The sequence below is a fragment of the Chlamydotis macqueenii genome, chromosome 21 (assembly GCF_036417535.1).
Source record: "Chlamydotis macqueenii isolate bChlMac1 chromosome 21, bChlMac1.mat, whole genome shotgun sequence".
In the NCBI taxonomy this organism is placed as follows: Eukaryota; Metazoa; Chordata; class Aves; order Otidiformes; family Otididae; genus Chlamydotis; species Chlamydotis macqueenii.
The window spans coordinates 4,615,042-4,629,691 of NC_141576.1; the positions used below are offsets into that span (position 1 = coordinate 4,615,042).

A 14,650-nucleotide genomic window follows, 5' to 3' on the forward strand; every position below is an offset into this window, starting at 1 on the left:
GCTTCCGGATTCTGCTGCGTATACCTTATTCTCAGTAAGGTGGGTGGAGGAAAGTATATCCATTCTCCAAGAGCAGAGGAGACTATTTTTTACACTTTCCACAGAATGAATCAGACTACAGAACGGAAAGCAGCCAGTATCATCTTCAATCTGGCTTCCTACCATGGTCTACAATCAACCATTCATCTATCTCAAGATTATACCTTGCGCTAATTAACAGGATGAGAATGTATCATCTTAGTGATTACATTTGTCAGAAGCACAGACGCTCAGCAAATGACTGAAAGAACAATGGAAGTTTAAAATACTAAGCAAGCAAAAATTAACAGTATTCTACATCAGTGGACTTTCTTCTTACTTTTTTTTTTTATTCCATCTATAAACGCACCTGGTAATTACACCTTACAGCACAGGTGACTAAAACCTGCCAAAATATTAGATGAAAGTTTGAGATGAAAGTTGTTTTGAAGGTATCATTTAAGTACTCTTATTATGACTAGTGAAGAGAATACTACAGCTTTAATTGCCAAGAACTTTTTTCCTCTAAATGCAAAACACCCTTCAGAATGTTACCTATGTTTACTTTCACTAGTTACTAAAGACTTTAAAATGGTCTGAATAAATATTCATCATTCAGATGCAGAAATCCAGCCGTTGTAGAGTACAAAACCAATTCTCCAGGTAAAAGAGAGCACTCAGTTCCTGGTGACAGATCTGGCCTTACAAACCAGAGGAAGTTGTATGTTAATGCTCTTTAAGAACAGATTATTTTCAATGCTTGTGAAGGATTTGCCTCAAATTAGAACTAACATCCCAGGGACAAACTAATGTCTAGAATCTCAATTTCTATTTTAACAACCCAAATGACTTAATGCATTGATTTTAAGACAGCCAAGCAAACAAAAAAAATGAGGTCTCCCTAGCTTTAAAATCAAAACTTATCCTCTCTACAGCATCAGAAAGTTAAAAGAACGCCTGCATAAAAAAAACTTCATGGGAAATACAAATAAGATACTATAATTCTAACATGGCTTCTGTAGACTATGCACAAAAGGGATATTTCAATAATCATCCAGAATTACAAGCCTCCGAGTTCAAAAGAATTTCAACTGCTTTGTATCAAAACTACGCAGGTGAAAGGGGTGAGGACCAGGTAACCTCTCGAATAGCACGGGGAGAGTGTGTTGGTGATGGTGGCACATGGCAATGCTGGAAGAAGATATTCAGAAAGCCAAAATTGCTCCCTTTACAAACACTAATTTAGTTTTTAAGACAGTTGTTGAATTACTAAATACACCATGGCCCCCTTGACTTTTCTGCTGAAGTACCTCAGTTGCCCAAACTCCTCTAACACACAAAAATAAGAGAACACGTGCAGGACTTCACGTGTAAGCACAAGTCAATGTGGAAATGCATAGTCACAGACGGGACACCAGAGAGAGCACGCTCAGAGACCAGCATCGAAGGGAGATCACATTAACAGTGAATTCTGCAGTAATGACAGCTCCACCAACAGACATGCTTAAAAGCACTGTATCCTGTGTTAAAAGAGCAATACACGCAGAAAAATGTAAGTGTACCTCAACACAGTTGCTGTACAGCAAAGAAACCTTTCTCAGGTTTTCCCCCACCCTTCTCATTTTGTAATGTTGTTCTTGGAAAACTGCTTTTTAAAAATCACTTCTAACAGAACTCCATTTTGCCTAAGTACATAGATTCACTAAAAGGACTCAAAATGTTATAGGCAGCATACTATCAACTTGACAATTTCACTATGCAAATTAAAATTAAAAGATCTACTTTGAAGATAACAAAAAAAACCACTACCAAATTAAATTTTTGTAGTTTATTTAAAACATTACTTGGTGAAAGCCAGCTGAGAATGCATTTATTTTTAACTCCAGAATGCGCCCAGTAATAGCTGGGATCTTTCCTTCATTTCCAGTAATTACTCAGATCCCTTCAATCCTATTCTAGAATTAACCAACAGCACTTCCGCTACTAAAAATCATTAACATATCAACATCTGACATAGAAAAATCTCTTAAATCATGATGAATCTAGGAAACACTCATTGTATTTGAATGTCTACAAATTTAAATAAGTGTCCTCTGAGCAGATCAAGTGGAAAAAGCCATGTCCTCTGGCTATTAAAACACAAAATTCCTTACCTGATGGCTGGGTCCAACTCTGATTTCACCTTGGGTACTGTTTAGCCTCCTGAGATAAAAAGGAAAAAAAAAAAAAAACAGTAAGGAGAAAGAATTACAACTAATGAAACTTAGGATCATATTGTGTACTTTTTGTCATGGTATTTCCAATGCACATGGAATAGAAGTAAAAATAATACATTATTAAGAAAGGATGTACTCAGGCATAGTACAGGCCACGCTGCAAATGGCAAAAACCAATGGGGCAAGCCTGGAACTTTTAGTCAAGCAGCTGAAGTCAAGAAAAAGATCAGTGTGATCTGTCCTCACAGCAGCAAGAAGGCACTGGGCAGCTGGTAATGGGACGCGTCTTCCTCATTTTTGATGTTTAGAGTTCATGCAATACAGAAGTAACACTGACTTCTAATCAAGATCCTTTAAAAGCCTCTCCCATTCTCCAGAGCTCTGAACTGCTCCGAGCCTCCGCCAGCCCACTGAGCAGCCTCCTGTGCAGAGAATCACCCTCCAACAGGCACCTTTTAATTCCAAAATGCTCCTTTCACTGCTTATTTCTACACCAAACCTAAAATCACGCAGACAACATGCTAGATTAACACAGAGGAAATACCACGTTCCTCATGAACATCCTTGTGGCCATTATCATTTTGGGAGATAAAATATAAAAAATATTTGGGATATTCATCTTTGAATAACAGAGCCTTGCATTACCAGGACTGGCAAAACTAATTCCTCTTTTTTCCAGGCAGAGTTTACGGAAAACCGTTCAAGTTACTTTGGATCTCACATGCAGAATTATCTAGCTCTTGTTTTAAGAAGTTAAAATTAGCAGCTGTTAATTCATTTGCTAAAATCACATCAGCTAGCATGACACAGAAGTTTGGAAAACCTAAAAGCCAATAAAAACATGTCTTGTAACATTTGTAAAAGTGAATTCAACTCAAATAATCCAAAAACGGCTTCCCTTCTACATAACACACTCGGCTCTCATTTTTCCACTGTTTTCAAAAGTTATTTATATAGAAAACTTCAAGTTCCAGATAAGCTATCCTCCACGTCGTGATAATGATCCTCTGAAGGGCTCTGTGCTGCTCACACCAGTGATTGGAATTACTGGGACATGACATTACACGGTAGAAGAAAAACTATTTTTCACGTTGCAGTAGAATTACCCTGGCAACAGCAGGAGTTAAATTTATGCCAGTATAAACCAGAATGACACATCTGACATGACAGAATTTATTTTTCTTTCTAAATTTTGAGTACAAACTTTATCGCTGAAGAGCGCCTTTACCTTTTTTCTTTATTAAATATACGACAATATAAGCAACAAGAAGGCACACGAACAAAATGGTTTACTGGAAATACGGATTTCTCCAGGACCGCAGTTGAATCCACGGGACCTCTCGGCTGTAATCTCACATATCCAGCCCTCGGCAAGAGCCAGATCACTACAGTCTGTAAAGGCGTTTGTGCCTGAACACCGGGATGTGGGATACTGAATGCAGCTACAGTCTGAAAACGTAAATGACTCTCCAAGGATCCTGTGAAATTGGAAATCTAAGGGAATTGTATATCCTCAAGCTCAACGTTCCTCTTTTCCTATAAATTCTTATTTATATTCTGCATATTACGTAAAAAGGACGACAAAATTCAGAGCTGTTACAAAACAAACTTCTGAATTTAACACTTCAATAATAGTAAGACATTTAAGTGAGCCTCTCAGCACACTTGCAAGGAAGAGCACACGCATAAACCTAGCAGATCATCATCTTTCATCTGGAAAGCGCAAACTTTAATTAATCTTGCAATTTGCTGCTACAGGAACGACGACATCATTTTACAAGCAAGCTGCCAGCCCGCAGGATTTCTTATTCACCTTGTTGTGTTCACAGTGACCATAAATAATGACTGGAAACAGTTTCCTTTCAACTCTGAAAATCAAAATCACAACCGTAAAACTCCTGCCCTGAGTAGAGCTAACAACGGATAGCCCGAGCCATTCAATACCATTTGAAGTCAAAAAGGTTTCTGGAGGGATTTTTTTTTGACATGATCGTTTGCATATCTTTATGAACATTTTCACCTCAAAATTTCAAAGTATGTTACAGGTGTGTGTTCAGTTAAACCTCGCCTCACTGACTACTCTGAAATGTTATCTGTTGGTGCACAAGTGGATCTGAACAGATCTTATCCACGAAAACACGACAGGAGAACCTGTCAGACAGGACTGAACACGGGTTTTGTAATAATCTTATGTCGATGTTTACACAATGCCACCTCCCTGGTACGCAGATCCACTCGAAAATACGTGCCAAAAGCCTCCTGAAAAGAATGAGAACATGTGAAAATGTTTCTCTCCAATGCATGTTTTTCCAAGACATGATCTGACACTGTCCTCTTGTTTTCAGGTTATAAAAAAGGACTGAACCAGAAAATAAATTTTATATTTACAACAAAGTTATAAATTAAATACCAGAATACATTTTTTTTTCAGCTATAAGATGTCACATTTTTTTCCCCGTGAGGAATGAAGGGGAAAGTGACAGAAAAAGCTGATGCTCTTCCTTTACTCACAGAATTCATTTTAAAGCCAAGCACATCTCTACTAGTCAGTGCAAGCCAAACGTAAAACAGACCTGAGCAGTTTCTGTCATCCACAATACTGCTGCCGCACAAGTAGGTTTTGTACTTTAACAGAAAACTAAGCTATTTTCTGTGCAGAGAGGAAAGAGAACAGCAGGCCACATATCCCCTAACTCCCAGTTTCTTCAGTTGCACACACTGAATATGACAAATAAAGCATTTACTATTCAAGACTGATTATAGGATATTGGAGCATCCTGTAAGTAACTGCAAAGATAAAAGCAAAGTTTTACATGGGATTTCTGCTCCTACCTACTCAGGTGGAGTTAGCTGGAGAAACTCAACGGGGCTATCCAACCATGATTCCTCACAGGAAAATGAAGTGTCTGGAGAAATATTTGTGTGCCTTTTCATCACTCATCTACCATTGCCTGACTATATGCACTCCCCAAAGGTACTCCCCTCCTCCTGCCCCAAAAGGTAAGGAGGCAAGGACTGGACTGGATCAAGCTGCTGTGCAGGAAGCCCTTTCAGATTGCACCACATCACAGTTTTTTTTTTTTAAAGAGCACAAAGCTGATCGCTCTGCAAGGACACATAGTCTGTTAAATAATTTTTACTGTTTCCAAGTCCCCAGGAATGGGTTTGCAAATGGAAAAGAAAATTCTTGCTATGGAAACCAAAATGTATTGTCGATTTTTAAGCTAAGTTATATTGGTGGAGAGCAATTACAATAATAATGGAACAGCACTCTGTGTTTATTCTATGGGAAAGAAAAAAGAGGACCCAACACTGTATATGAAATCCGCCACAAAAGAAACTGCTGTAACAAAGCAGTATCCATGGCAACAACAACTTAATATTTCAGTCCTCTTCAGCTGCAGTGGATTAAATATAATGACAAGATGTTCCCTTTGAAAAGTAACCTGTTGCCATGACAACGTTGTATTCTGCAAAGTAAACAGGGGCTGGTCAGAACCGAGATGGAAGCCTGCGACTGAATATCAAAAAGGCAAGAAGCTTCTGTGGCAGAGCAGGGCAAGGCAAGCACACTCTGATCTGACAAGGGCTTGTTCCAGGCAGTTTGGAGAGAAGAGAGAGGATGTTCGGTTCAATAAAGCTTTGTCCTTTCAATTCTAAAGCAACAGGGGAGGTTGGAGGTTCAAGGCCAAAAGCAGCACCACTGAGAGGAAACAGTTCAGAGGTGAGGACGGGAAGGGAACAGGAGACAGCACCGGGCGGTGCAGAGCTTTCAGTTAGCAGCTTTAGAAAGAAGGCAAGAGAGGAAGGAAGGCTGGCAACAACCGTTCCCGCAGCATTTCCAAGACAGAACTAAGTCTAACCCTCGCTGTTTCTCACATACCTCCCTGTTTACACCGTTTACACAAAAGCTGGCACAACTGGTAGCCTTTGTCCAGGACGATAATGCAGCACTGCAATGCCTTTAAGGACCGAAACATAGCAACAAAAGAACTGCCACAGGACGGAGTTTGAGCTGCAACGAAGTCCACCAGATCAGCCTGGAGGACAGCTCGGGTCCAGGGCTCACGCAACACCCGCTGTCACAGCACTGCCAGAGCCATGCAGGATTCAAGGCTGGAAACTCGCAGCAAAACTCTCCAGAGTTCGGAGGCAATGGCAAAAGGCATCTGCAGGTTTCCGTGCAGCACTTCTCTGCGCTGTCCTATCTTTGTCCTGTCCGTGACATGACTCCAAGCCAGTTACCTACCCAGCACGTTCAGTGCAGATCTCTGCCAGGAAGTCAGGCTTCTGAAAGAAACTACTCATGCTGTACACACAAGGTGGACCTTCAAGGTCAGGGATCGCATGTACAAGGTGGAACCTCAATCTGTGATACTGCTTCTTTCATGGTTTCCTTTTTACTACCAAAGCTCAGCAAGAAACATGCTATGCAGTAATTGCACGTGTTTTATACTGACTTACATGCCTCAGACAGGGGGTGAGGGAGAAGGTACAACTGCAGTATCGCACTGACCCAGCTATGTTCTTCAGCAGTACCCAGCACCAGACATGGTTTAATTTCCTTCTGTCATGGTCACCATGCATTCAGTGCTCTCCCCCACATCCTGCACTTCCACCGGCTTTCTGAAATACCTGCTCCTAGCCAGCAACAGCTCAAAAAACATGAAATTAACTTAATGCCACCATTGGGTTAAAAAAAAAAAAAAAAACAGAACAAAAAAACCCCAACAACAACGAAACAAAAAACCCAAAACAAAACAACAACCAAAACACCACATGTACAACAGCATTCTGTGCTACCCATGTAATCATTCCAGATTGTGTATAGCAAGGCGTTCTGTAATTAAACAGGATGGATGCTTCAACAGAAAAAGGTTTTCAAACCGGCCAAATCCCACAGCCACAGACTACCTCTCAGCAGGGCCTCTTGTGATAGGACAAGGGGGAACGGTTTCAAAGTAGAGGGAGGTAGATTTAGATTAGATATTAGGAAAAAATTTTTTACACTGAGGGTGGTGGAGCACTGGCCCAGATGGCCCAGAGAGGCGGTGGATGCCCCATCCCTGGAAACATTCCAGGCCAGGTTGGCCGGGGCTCTGAGCAACCTGATCTGGTTGGAGATGTCCCTGCTCCTTGCAGGGGGGTTGGGCTGGGTGGGCTTTGAAGGTTCCTTCCAACCCAAACCATTCTGTGATTCTCTTTGGAGCTCTCTAAATAGGTTTTTCAAAACCACCACCCACCACAACATATGCGTATCACTATGGGAAGCTTCACAGCGCAAGGCAAGTTTCAATGGTGAAAGCAGAAGCGCTGCCGGTCTGGGCAGCGCTCTCCATCCTGGACCCAGCCTGCAGGAGAGGATGGGGCACTGTGAAGTCCAGAGCAGTGCAAAAACTACGCAAAAACAGATGGAAGACGTCATTATTTTTAAATGACAAACGATTAAAAGAGGAAAGACACAGCTTAAAAAGCTAGCGTATGCAGGGGTTTGAGGGGTTGGGGTTTTTTTGTTTTTAATAAGCAATAACAAGCTATAACACTAAACAATTAATCTTATGAGATCTGGGTTTATTTATGAAGCCTAGTAAGAAAATCAATGGCTTACTAAATAAAACAAAAATCAGATTAGATATATGTATGATAGGCAGAGTAATTATAAATTGCAATCATACACTTCAACGTTGATGTAGCCAAACAGTCACTATTATTGGCAAGATAATCAGTTACCGAAATTGGAACTGTGGTACAGTAAAGCAACTCCTAGATACTTGTGATTTCTGTAAAATGAATATAAATCTGAAGTAATTAGGAAAAAAAGTCTCAAGAAAAGGTTTTTTTTCTAAAAATCCTTTTATGCAAATTGTCCAATACTCAAGATGAAAAAAAATTCTCTTTGGAGGCAGTTCTAAAAACATCTGGCAAGGATCATTTTGTTCCATCTCTAGAGAGACAAAAATCAGAGAACAAAATTACTCCACTCCAACTTCAGCTGGTTAAAAAATAGTTTATCAGGGCCTGAAAGGGACTGGCATGACGTTCAAGAGGTTCATTTGCTACAACATGGTTTCATTTTATTCCGTGCATCCACAAAACAAAATGCAGAACCTCCCTTGTCCCATGCTAGGCAGGCTCTGTCTGCAAAGACTGGACTATAAAAGAAGAGCTTTACATACATTTGCTCCTCTGCAGCACTAAACAAGTCAGATTTCACCACAGTGATGCAAAATAGACTGCCCACAAACACAATAAGCCTCTGTCATACATCACAGCTCTATTCTCACTTTCTCCGAGCATCTGCTGACGGTCACTGCTGGGAGACAGGATACTGAGCCAACCGGATCCCCAGTTTGACCCAGGAAACCCATTCTCATGCATGTTATGTCCTTACATTACACGGTTCAAAATACAAAAGGGACAACCGGGTTCAGGTCATTCAGTCTTCAACCAAAGAAACCCCACAACCACCACAAACCCGCGAGTTAGTGGCCTAAGAGCACCAGAACCAGCTCTCGCTCTCTCCCCTCTGAACAAACAGCAATTCTGGCTGTAAGACAGTGAATGACTCACGTTGCTTTGTTTTCCTTTTATGGGGATTTATATCAATTTACAGATTAAACAACAGCTTCTTAGCTATTTCCAGCAATTACTTAGTACATAAGAAAACTTTACTTCAAGTTACCCAATTTCATGTTTCTAGCTTGCATTTATGCCTTCAACTTTTTTTTTAAGCAAGATTTTTAAATCCCCTTTCTAGAATTATCTTAATGGTCAGAAAATATTCCTGCTAACAGTCAGCCTCTAGTGAGTTTAAGCTTTAAAACCTGTTGTAACAGTGTGTTATAATAAAAAAAAAAAAAGCACAAGCAATTTTGTGTCATGAGTGAAAAAAAAAATCAAGCCTGTATTTGAGGCAAACGAACTTATAGGCGAAGTGATTGCTCAATCTAAAGCAGGACTGAACAAACACATACTAACATTTTATCTTCCCTACAAGCTCAAACCTGCTGACCGACTGCAGAGGCAGAACTTGAAGGAAGTGCAGGACTCCGCGTTCTGCACCCAAGCTGCTGTTTGGAGAAGGAAGTAGTTGCCAAAGTTTGAGTCAGACAGAGTTTTTTTAAGATAACATTATTTTTCCATCAAGTTCATATATGAGAAAAAAAAAGACTATACTGTCCCTAGAAGTATTGTTCCCTACTCAAAAAAATAGGATGGAAGTGATCATAATACATTCCAACACGCAAGTTACTGCAAGGAAACAAGCATTCTCTCCACATAGGAATTGCCTGGGTGGGTAATATTTAACTTGTAGATGTCATTGTGCACCTCTGTAATACTTGTTTTTCATATTTGTCTACCTTCACATAAGGAAGACACCAGCATTTCAATCACAAGTCAAAAAAACTGATTTAGTAGAAACCTCTGCATGATACAGGTTTTGTTTTAATCTGGTCTACATGTGATTTTACTAGAACCAGAAAGTCACTTATTTGAGAGCAACATTTACACTGATAAATAAATATGTAAACGGCTTCAACAAGGAATTATGTTGCTTTAAACGTTTATCTTGTATAGTTTCTAAAATGGTTAGGCAGTACCTTCACACTTCCCAGAGCAAATATTCACTATTAAACTAGACTACATACTGCTTTAGCACAGCCACAGTTTATACGCAGGACAGCAGAACCAGGCAGCAACCTAGCAGTTAATTTTTTTCCATAAAGCTTCATAAAGGTTAGATGCAGCCATCTACCACTCAGTCTCTTAGCTTGCTTGACAACAAGAGATCTCCAGCTTCCTTGAACAGCAGATACAAGGAGAAGGAACAGCACGTGTTAAAGGTGACAAGCGTGAAAAGCGTGAGGCATAAAACAAGCTTGAAGACACCCCTAGCTCCGTCATACGCGCGGAAACACAAAGCTCTAATTAAAACAAATTACAGCCTAAAGAGTTGGAAGGAAGGGGAAAGAGGCAATCTTACTGACTCAAATCTTGAAAAAAAGCTAAAATGAAGCCAGAAGAAAGGCAAGTATGACTATCAAGTACTTATCACTATTTCTTCACCCAAAGGACAAAATACAAGGCGGGGAGGGAGGGTAGGTTGGATTTTTTTGTTTGTTTGTTTCTTGGTTGGGTTTTTTAGGGGTGGGGAGGTTGGTTCTCTGTTTGTGGTGTTGCTTTTTTTAAACGAAGCCTAACAGTCTTGTACACCTATGCACAAACCTAAGGAACTGCTTGGGCTGTGAACTGGCTGACTAACCCCGCAGCTGCACAGCACACCCCCAAGTTCCCATGCGCCAGTGATAAAGTGGAGAATGCCACATTTGGCGTATTAGAATCACAGAATGGTTTGGGCTGGAAGGGACCTTCAAAGGCCACCCAGTCCAACCCCCCTGCCAGGAGCAGGGACATCTCCAACCAGACCAGGTTGCTCAGAGCCCCGGCCAACCTGGCCTGGAATGTTTCCAGGGATGGGGCATCCACCGCCTCTCTGGGCACCCTGGGCCAGTGTATTATTAGTGTATGTTACTCCAAGAGTATTTGTTTTGCCAAATGTAATACTTTCGTAACAAAACAATCTGATTGCCACACAACCTAGAGGTGTTTTCAATTTTTTCCACCTTTGCTAATAGAAGTTAACCTTACCGCTTTTAAAAATAAGCATGACCAAATTTTCATTTTAAGATTAAAAGTGGCTTCTTTTTCCCAAGCCTTTTTAAAAATATATGCACAAATTATCACTGAAAAACAGCACAAAACACACTGCTTTGTACTCTCCCCAGCCCTTAATGCGTTCTCTTCTGCTTATAAGTCAACGTTTAAAAGAAATGTTAAGGACACAAGGAGTCATATCCCTGTACTCCTGCCGAGCAGTGTCATATTCCTGTATACATTCAAGTAGCTACTCTATTAGGAAAAAGAATGTTCCTGAAGCCTAGGTCTACAGAGACAACTCTTTCATCTACGAGGTGATTCAGCCAGACTGAAAAGGAATTGTGCTCTCTAATAATTCGCATGACTTTGCTTCAGCCAGTGGCAAAGCGACCAGTGACCCACACTAAATCCGTGTTCTTGATTTTTATGCTCCATAGGTATAAAAGGAAATGGAAAAAGGGAATGACACTTCAGATAGTGCCATATCTGTATCTATATGCTAACACCAGCAGAATTATGCACTCTTATTTATCTTTTATTCCTCAGCTTCTGACAAGAGAAGGAAGATAGCCCAGTAACGCGCGCTGCACAGGTGAATGGCTACGTGTGCAAGGCTACAAGTCAACCTTCCGCTATAAAGTTCCAGAGATGTCACTATACGCAGCACAAACCGTCCTGCCATCTTCGCACAGAGTACACTCCCGTAACTCTGAAACCAGTTTCCTGATTGAAATATTTCCCCTCAGCAACAGACCCCATGGTGCCGCGGTCAGTTCTGCAAGCCGAGGGCCACAGCAGAACAGCACCCAGTTTTGCACAAGTTCAGAGACTATTGCGAACGAGAACATGAGAACACGCTGCAGAACCAAGCTGACTCCCGTTCAACGCACCCAAGTCCTCTGGAACCATTTATATTTAGCAGCGACAGGTCACTGACCGCTGTCCCACGCGGGCCTCAAAGCCAGCTGCACCCTTACTACCATCACACGAAACTGCTGAGCCCAAGTCCTCTTTTATTCAGAACAACCCAAAAATTTCAGTGTTTTGCTAGCCCGATAAAAGCGATGTGGGCCCTGCCTCGGCAGCTGTCATGTGACAAGCTGCTCCACGCACATGACAACTGCTGCATTTTAGATGCATAACTGTTATTTGCACGCGACTGAAGCTAGCAGAACCATGCCGGTTACTTGTTTTTTCTTTTTTTTCCTTAATACTTGAGGAAGTATCGGCAGGATCGCTGCCCCTCAATCAAAAGGAGAACCACCCATCCTCAGAGCAGCCAATGGCTGCCGCTCTCCAGCCCTCCCGGTAACATTATCTAAACAGGCTGTTGCAGGCCCAAACATTTCCTAATCGCCACTTGGGTAACGCCGCAGCCCGCAGAGCGCTTCCGCAGCTCCCTCCGGACCTGTCACAAGGCTGGCATGCAGACAGCACAGCTGAAATTAAAACTGCACCACGACAGGGAGAGGGGGAGAGGAATTAAAAAAACAAAATAATAATAATAATAATAATAATAATAAAAATCAGCCCACGCAGCTTCAGCGTTTTGCTCCATGCACCCCTCAGGCAGCAGATTGCCTGCTCTGTGCCCTCATGCACCGTACGAACGGCTGCGCAGCAACGCTGATGTGATTACAAGGTTCTGAGGAACATGCAATAGTAATGAAATGATTTCATAAACATTTCAGAAGTCACAAACAACAGCAAAAATCATCATTGTTTAGGGGAGGCCAGAGTGATGTAGCCTACCTGCAGGGGCTGAATGGATCATCCATGACTATGACAGGCTCTTGTGGGGTTGGATGTATTCCTGAACCCTCTACCTAACAGCTAAAACTCTGCCTTTTCCACTCTACCAACTCAAAATGGAGGCACATGCAGTCTGAGAGACCTCAGAGAGCTTTCACTGAGCTTGTGCTGTGACCTAAGCCTGCACGCAGAACGCAGAAACTTCGCCCTCGGACTGCCAGGACTGAGCATGTGCTGTGACCCTCCCTCATCCACACACTGTCTCACCACGCAATCAATCTCAACCCCGCTGTTTCCGTAAATAAAGCGCACCGAACAGACTCGGCAGCTCCGCCGTACCAAGCTAGTGTGCAGGGAAGTGGGGCCTTCGCTAGGGGATCTGATACAGCCAACGCTCGCGAGCAGAGCAGCTCCAAGCCTACAGATCTGCGTGCCAGCACTTTTCGTACCGTCCCCAATGATGTGAGAGGCTTTTAAAAGCTTTCCTACCTAGTTTGTGATTAGCTTTTAAAAAAATTACATTGATTAAAAAGGCTTAGAGGTTTTCACAGGTGCAAATGACTGAAGCTTCGCATTTTAATACACAATTTATTTGTAAGGAAACGAAGCAGCAAGCTGATTCACAAAATACTCCTATTTTTCCTGTCAATAATGCAATATATGAGAAGATTTAAACAATGTGAATTCTCAGCAGCAACATCACTGCCTTTTACAAGCCTGTGTGAACACCAGGTGAACCCAAGACAAGCCAGCCCTGACTCTGAGCTACCTTCATCGTCCCTGATTTCTGACATTCCTGTTTATTACTGTAATTAAAAAAAAATTCTTAGCTACCCATTTATATGAAAGCAATATCCCTTCCCTTAACAGCATAAAATGCTTTAATTAGTATACCTGCCCCCATTTCAGAGCACCTGAGACGCCTGAATTTACCGTGAGGCTAGAGAACAATTAAAAGTTTCTCAAACAGTGAATTTTAAAAGACAGAAACAGGCTAAGCAAAAAAGATCAGACCACAGAACAATCCCAAATTTTCTCACTTTTACAATAATCCAGTGAGAAAATTCTATTATAACAAGGTCTATACACCTTGCTTGTTGCCCGTATGACATTATCTTCCACCCCCTTCTTGGGAATCTTCACCAACACAGCCCAGCTCCTTCAATGAACCTGCAATAATAATTCAACTCTTCAGTAACTTGAACATTGCATCTATCACGGCTCTGCTGAAACTACCTGTTGCTACCAAAGCTCATCCACAATCTGAAGGAGGCGTCCCCCAAGACACAGGATAGAGGGGCTTGGCTCATGCTGATTAAAAAAAAAATTAAAACCTAACTCAACCAATTCTTACAAAAGTTTCTGCATTTTTTTACACTACTAAGCTATACTAGACCATGTGTTTAAAACTTGGGGGGGGGGGGGGTTATAAAGTGCTTTTGAAACAACAACAAAAAGACAAACCCACCATTACATTCTATCAGCTCACTTCTGTTATAAGAATATTCCAGGAGGCAATACATTCAGAACAAGAGCGTCTGACCAAATTTCCCCAAACTACAGACTAGAAAGAGATAACTACTCCAAACCTGCTGCACAGTTTTACCAGCTCATGGCTTTTAAGCAAGAACACTTACAAGGCCAAAGGTATAGAATTTTCATTTCAACTACAGCTGAAATGTTTTTCTAGATTTTTTGTTGTTGTTGTTCTGGGTTGCGTTTTTTCCCCCTCAAGTTCACAACATGAACTTGAGAAAAAGTTCTCGGCTTTTACACTGCCCTCCAGTTCAGAGATAAACCGAGATATGGACCCACAGAAAGAATGTATTCCAAATTACAGTAGGAAGTGTGGTATCAGCCAGAAAGAACAACCCATGTCCTATTATAACAGGAAGTTATACATTCATTTATCTAAACACAGGTTTTGGGAGGGTTTTTTTGGTCTATTTGTTTAAAAGGAGTCAACTGCAAGGCATGCCAATGCACGACAGTACCTACTGACACGC

The 14,650-nt window shown here is 41.4% G+C and overlaps 1 protein-coding gene across 6 annotated transcripts in view; it reads right to left on the minus strand.

The window, feature by feature from the left end:
- Window positions 1–14,650, minus strand: part of RERE (arginine-glutamic acid dipeptide repeats) — a 191,711-nt gene that overhangs the window by 95,532 nt on the left and 81,529 nt on the right. For 5 of the 6 annotated variants that reach the window (XM_086764391.1, XM_086764388.1, XM_086764390.1 and 2 more), the window contains exon 7: window positions 2,172–2,220. In XM_086764391.1, coding sequence (XP_086620517.1) covers window positions 2,172–2,220 — 49 coding nt within the window. Of the gene's footprint in view, window positions 1–2,171; window positions 2,221–12,644; window positions 12,753–14,650 lie in introns of those variants that run through there. The other variant, XM_086764392.1, reaches the window with a different exon arrangement.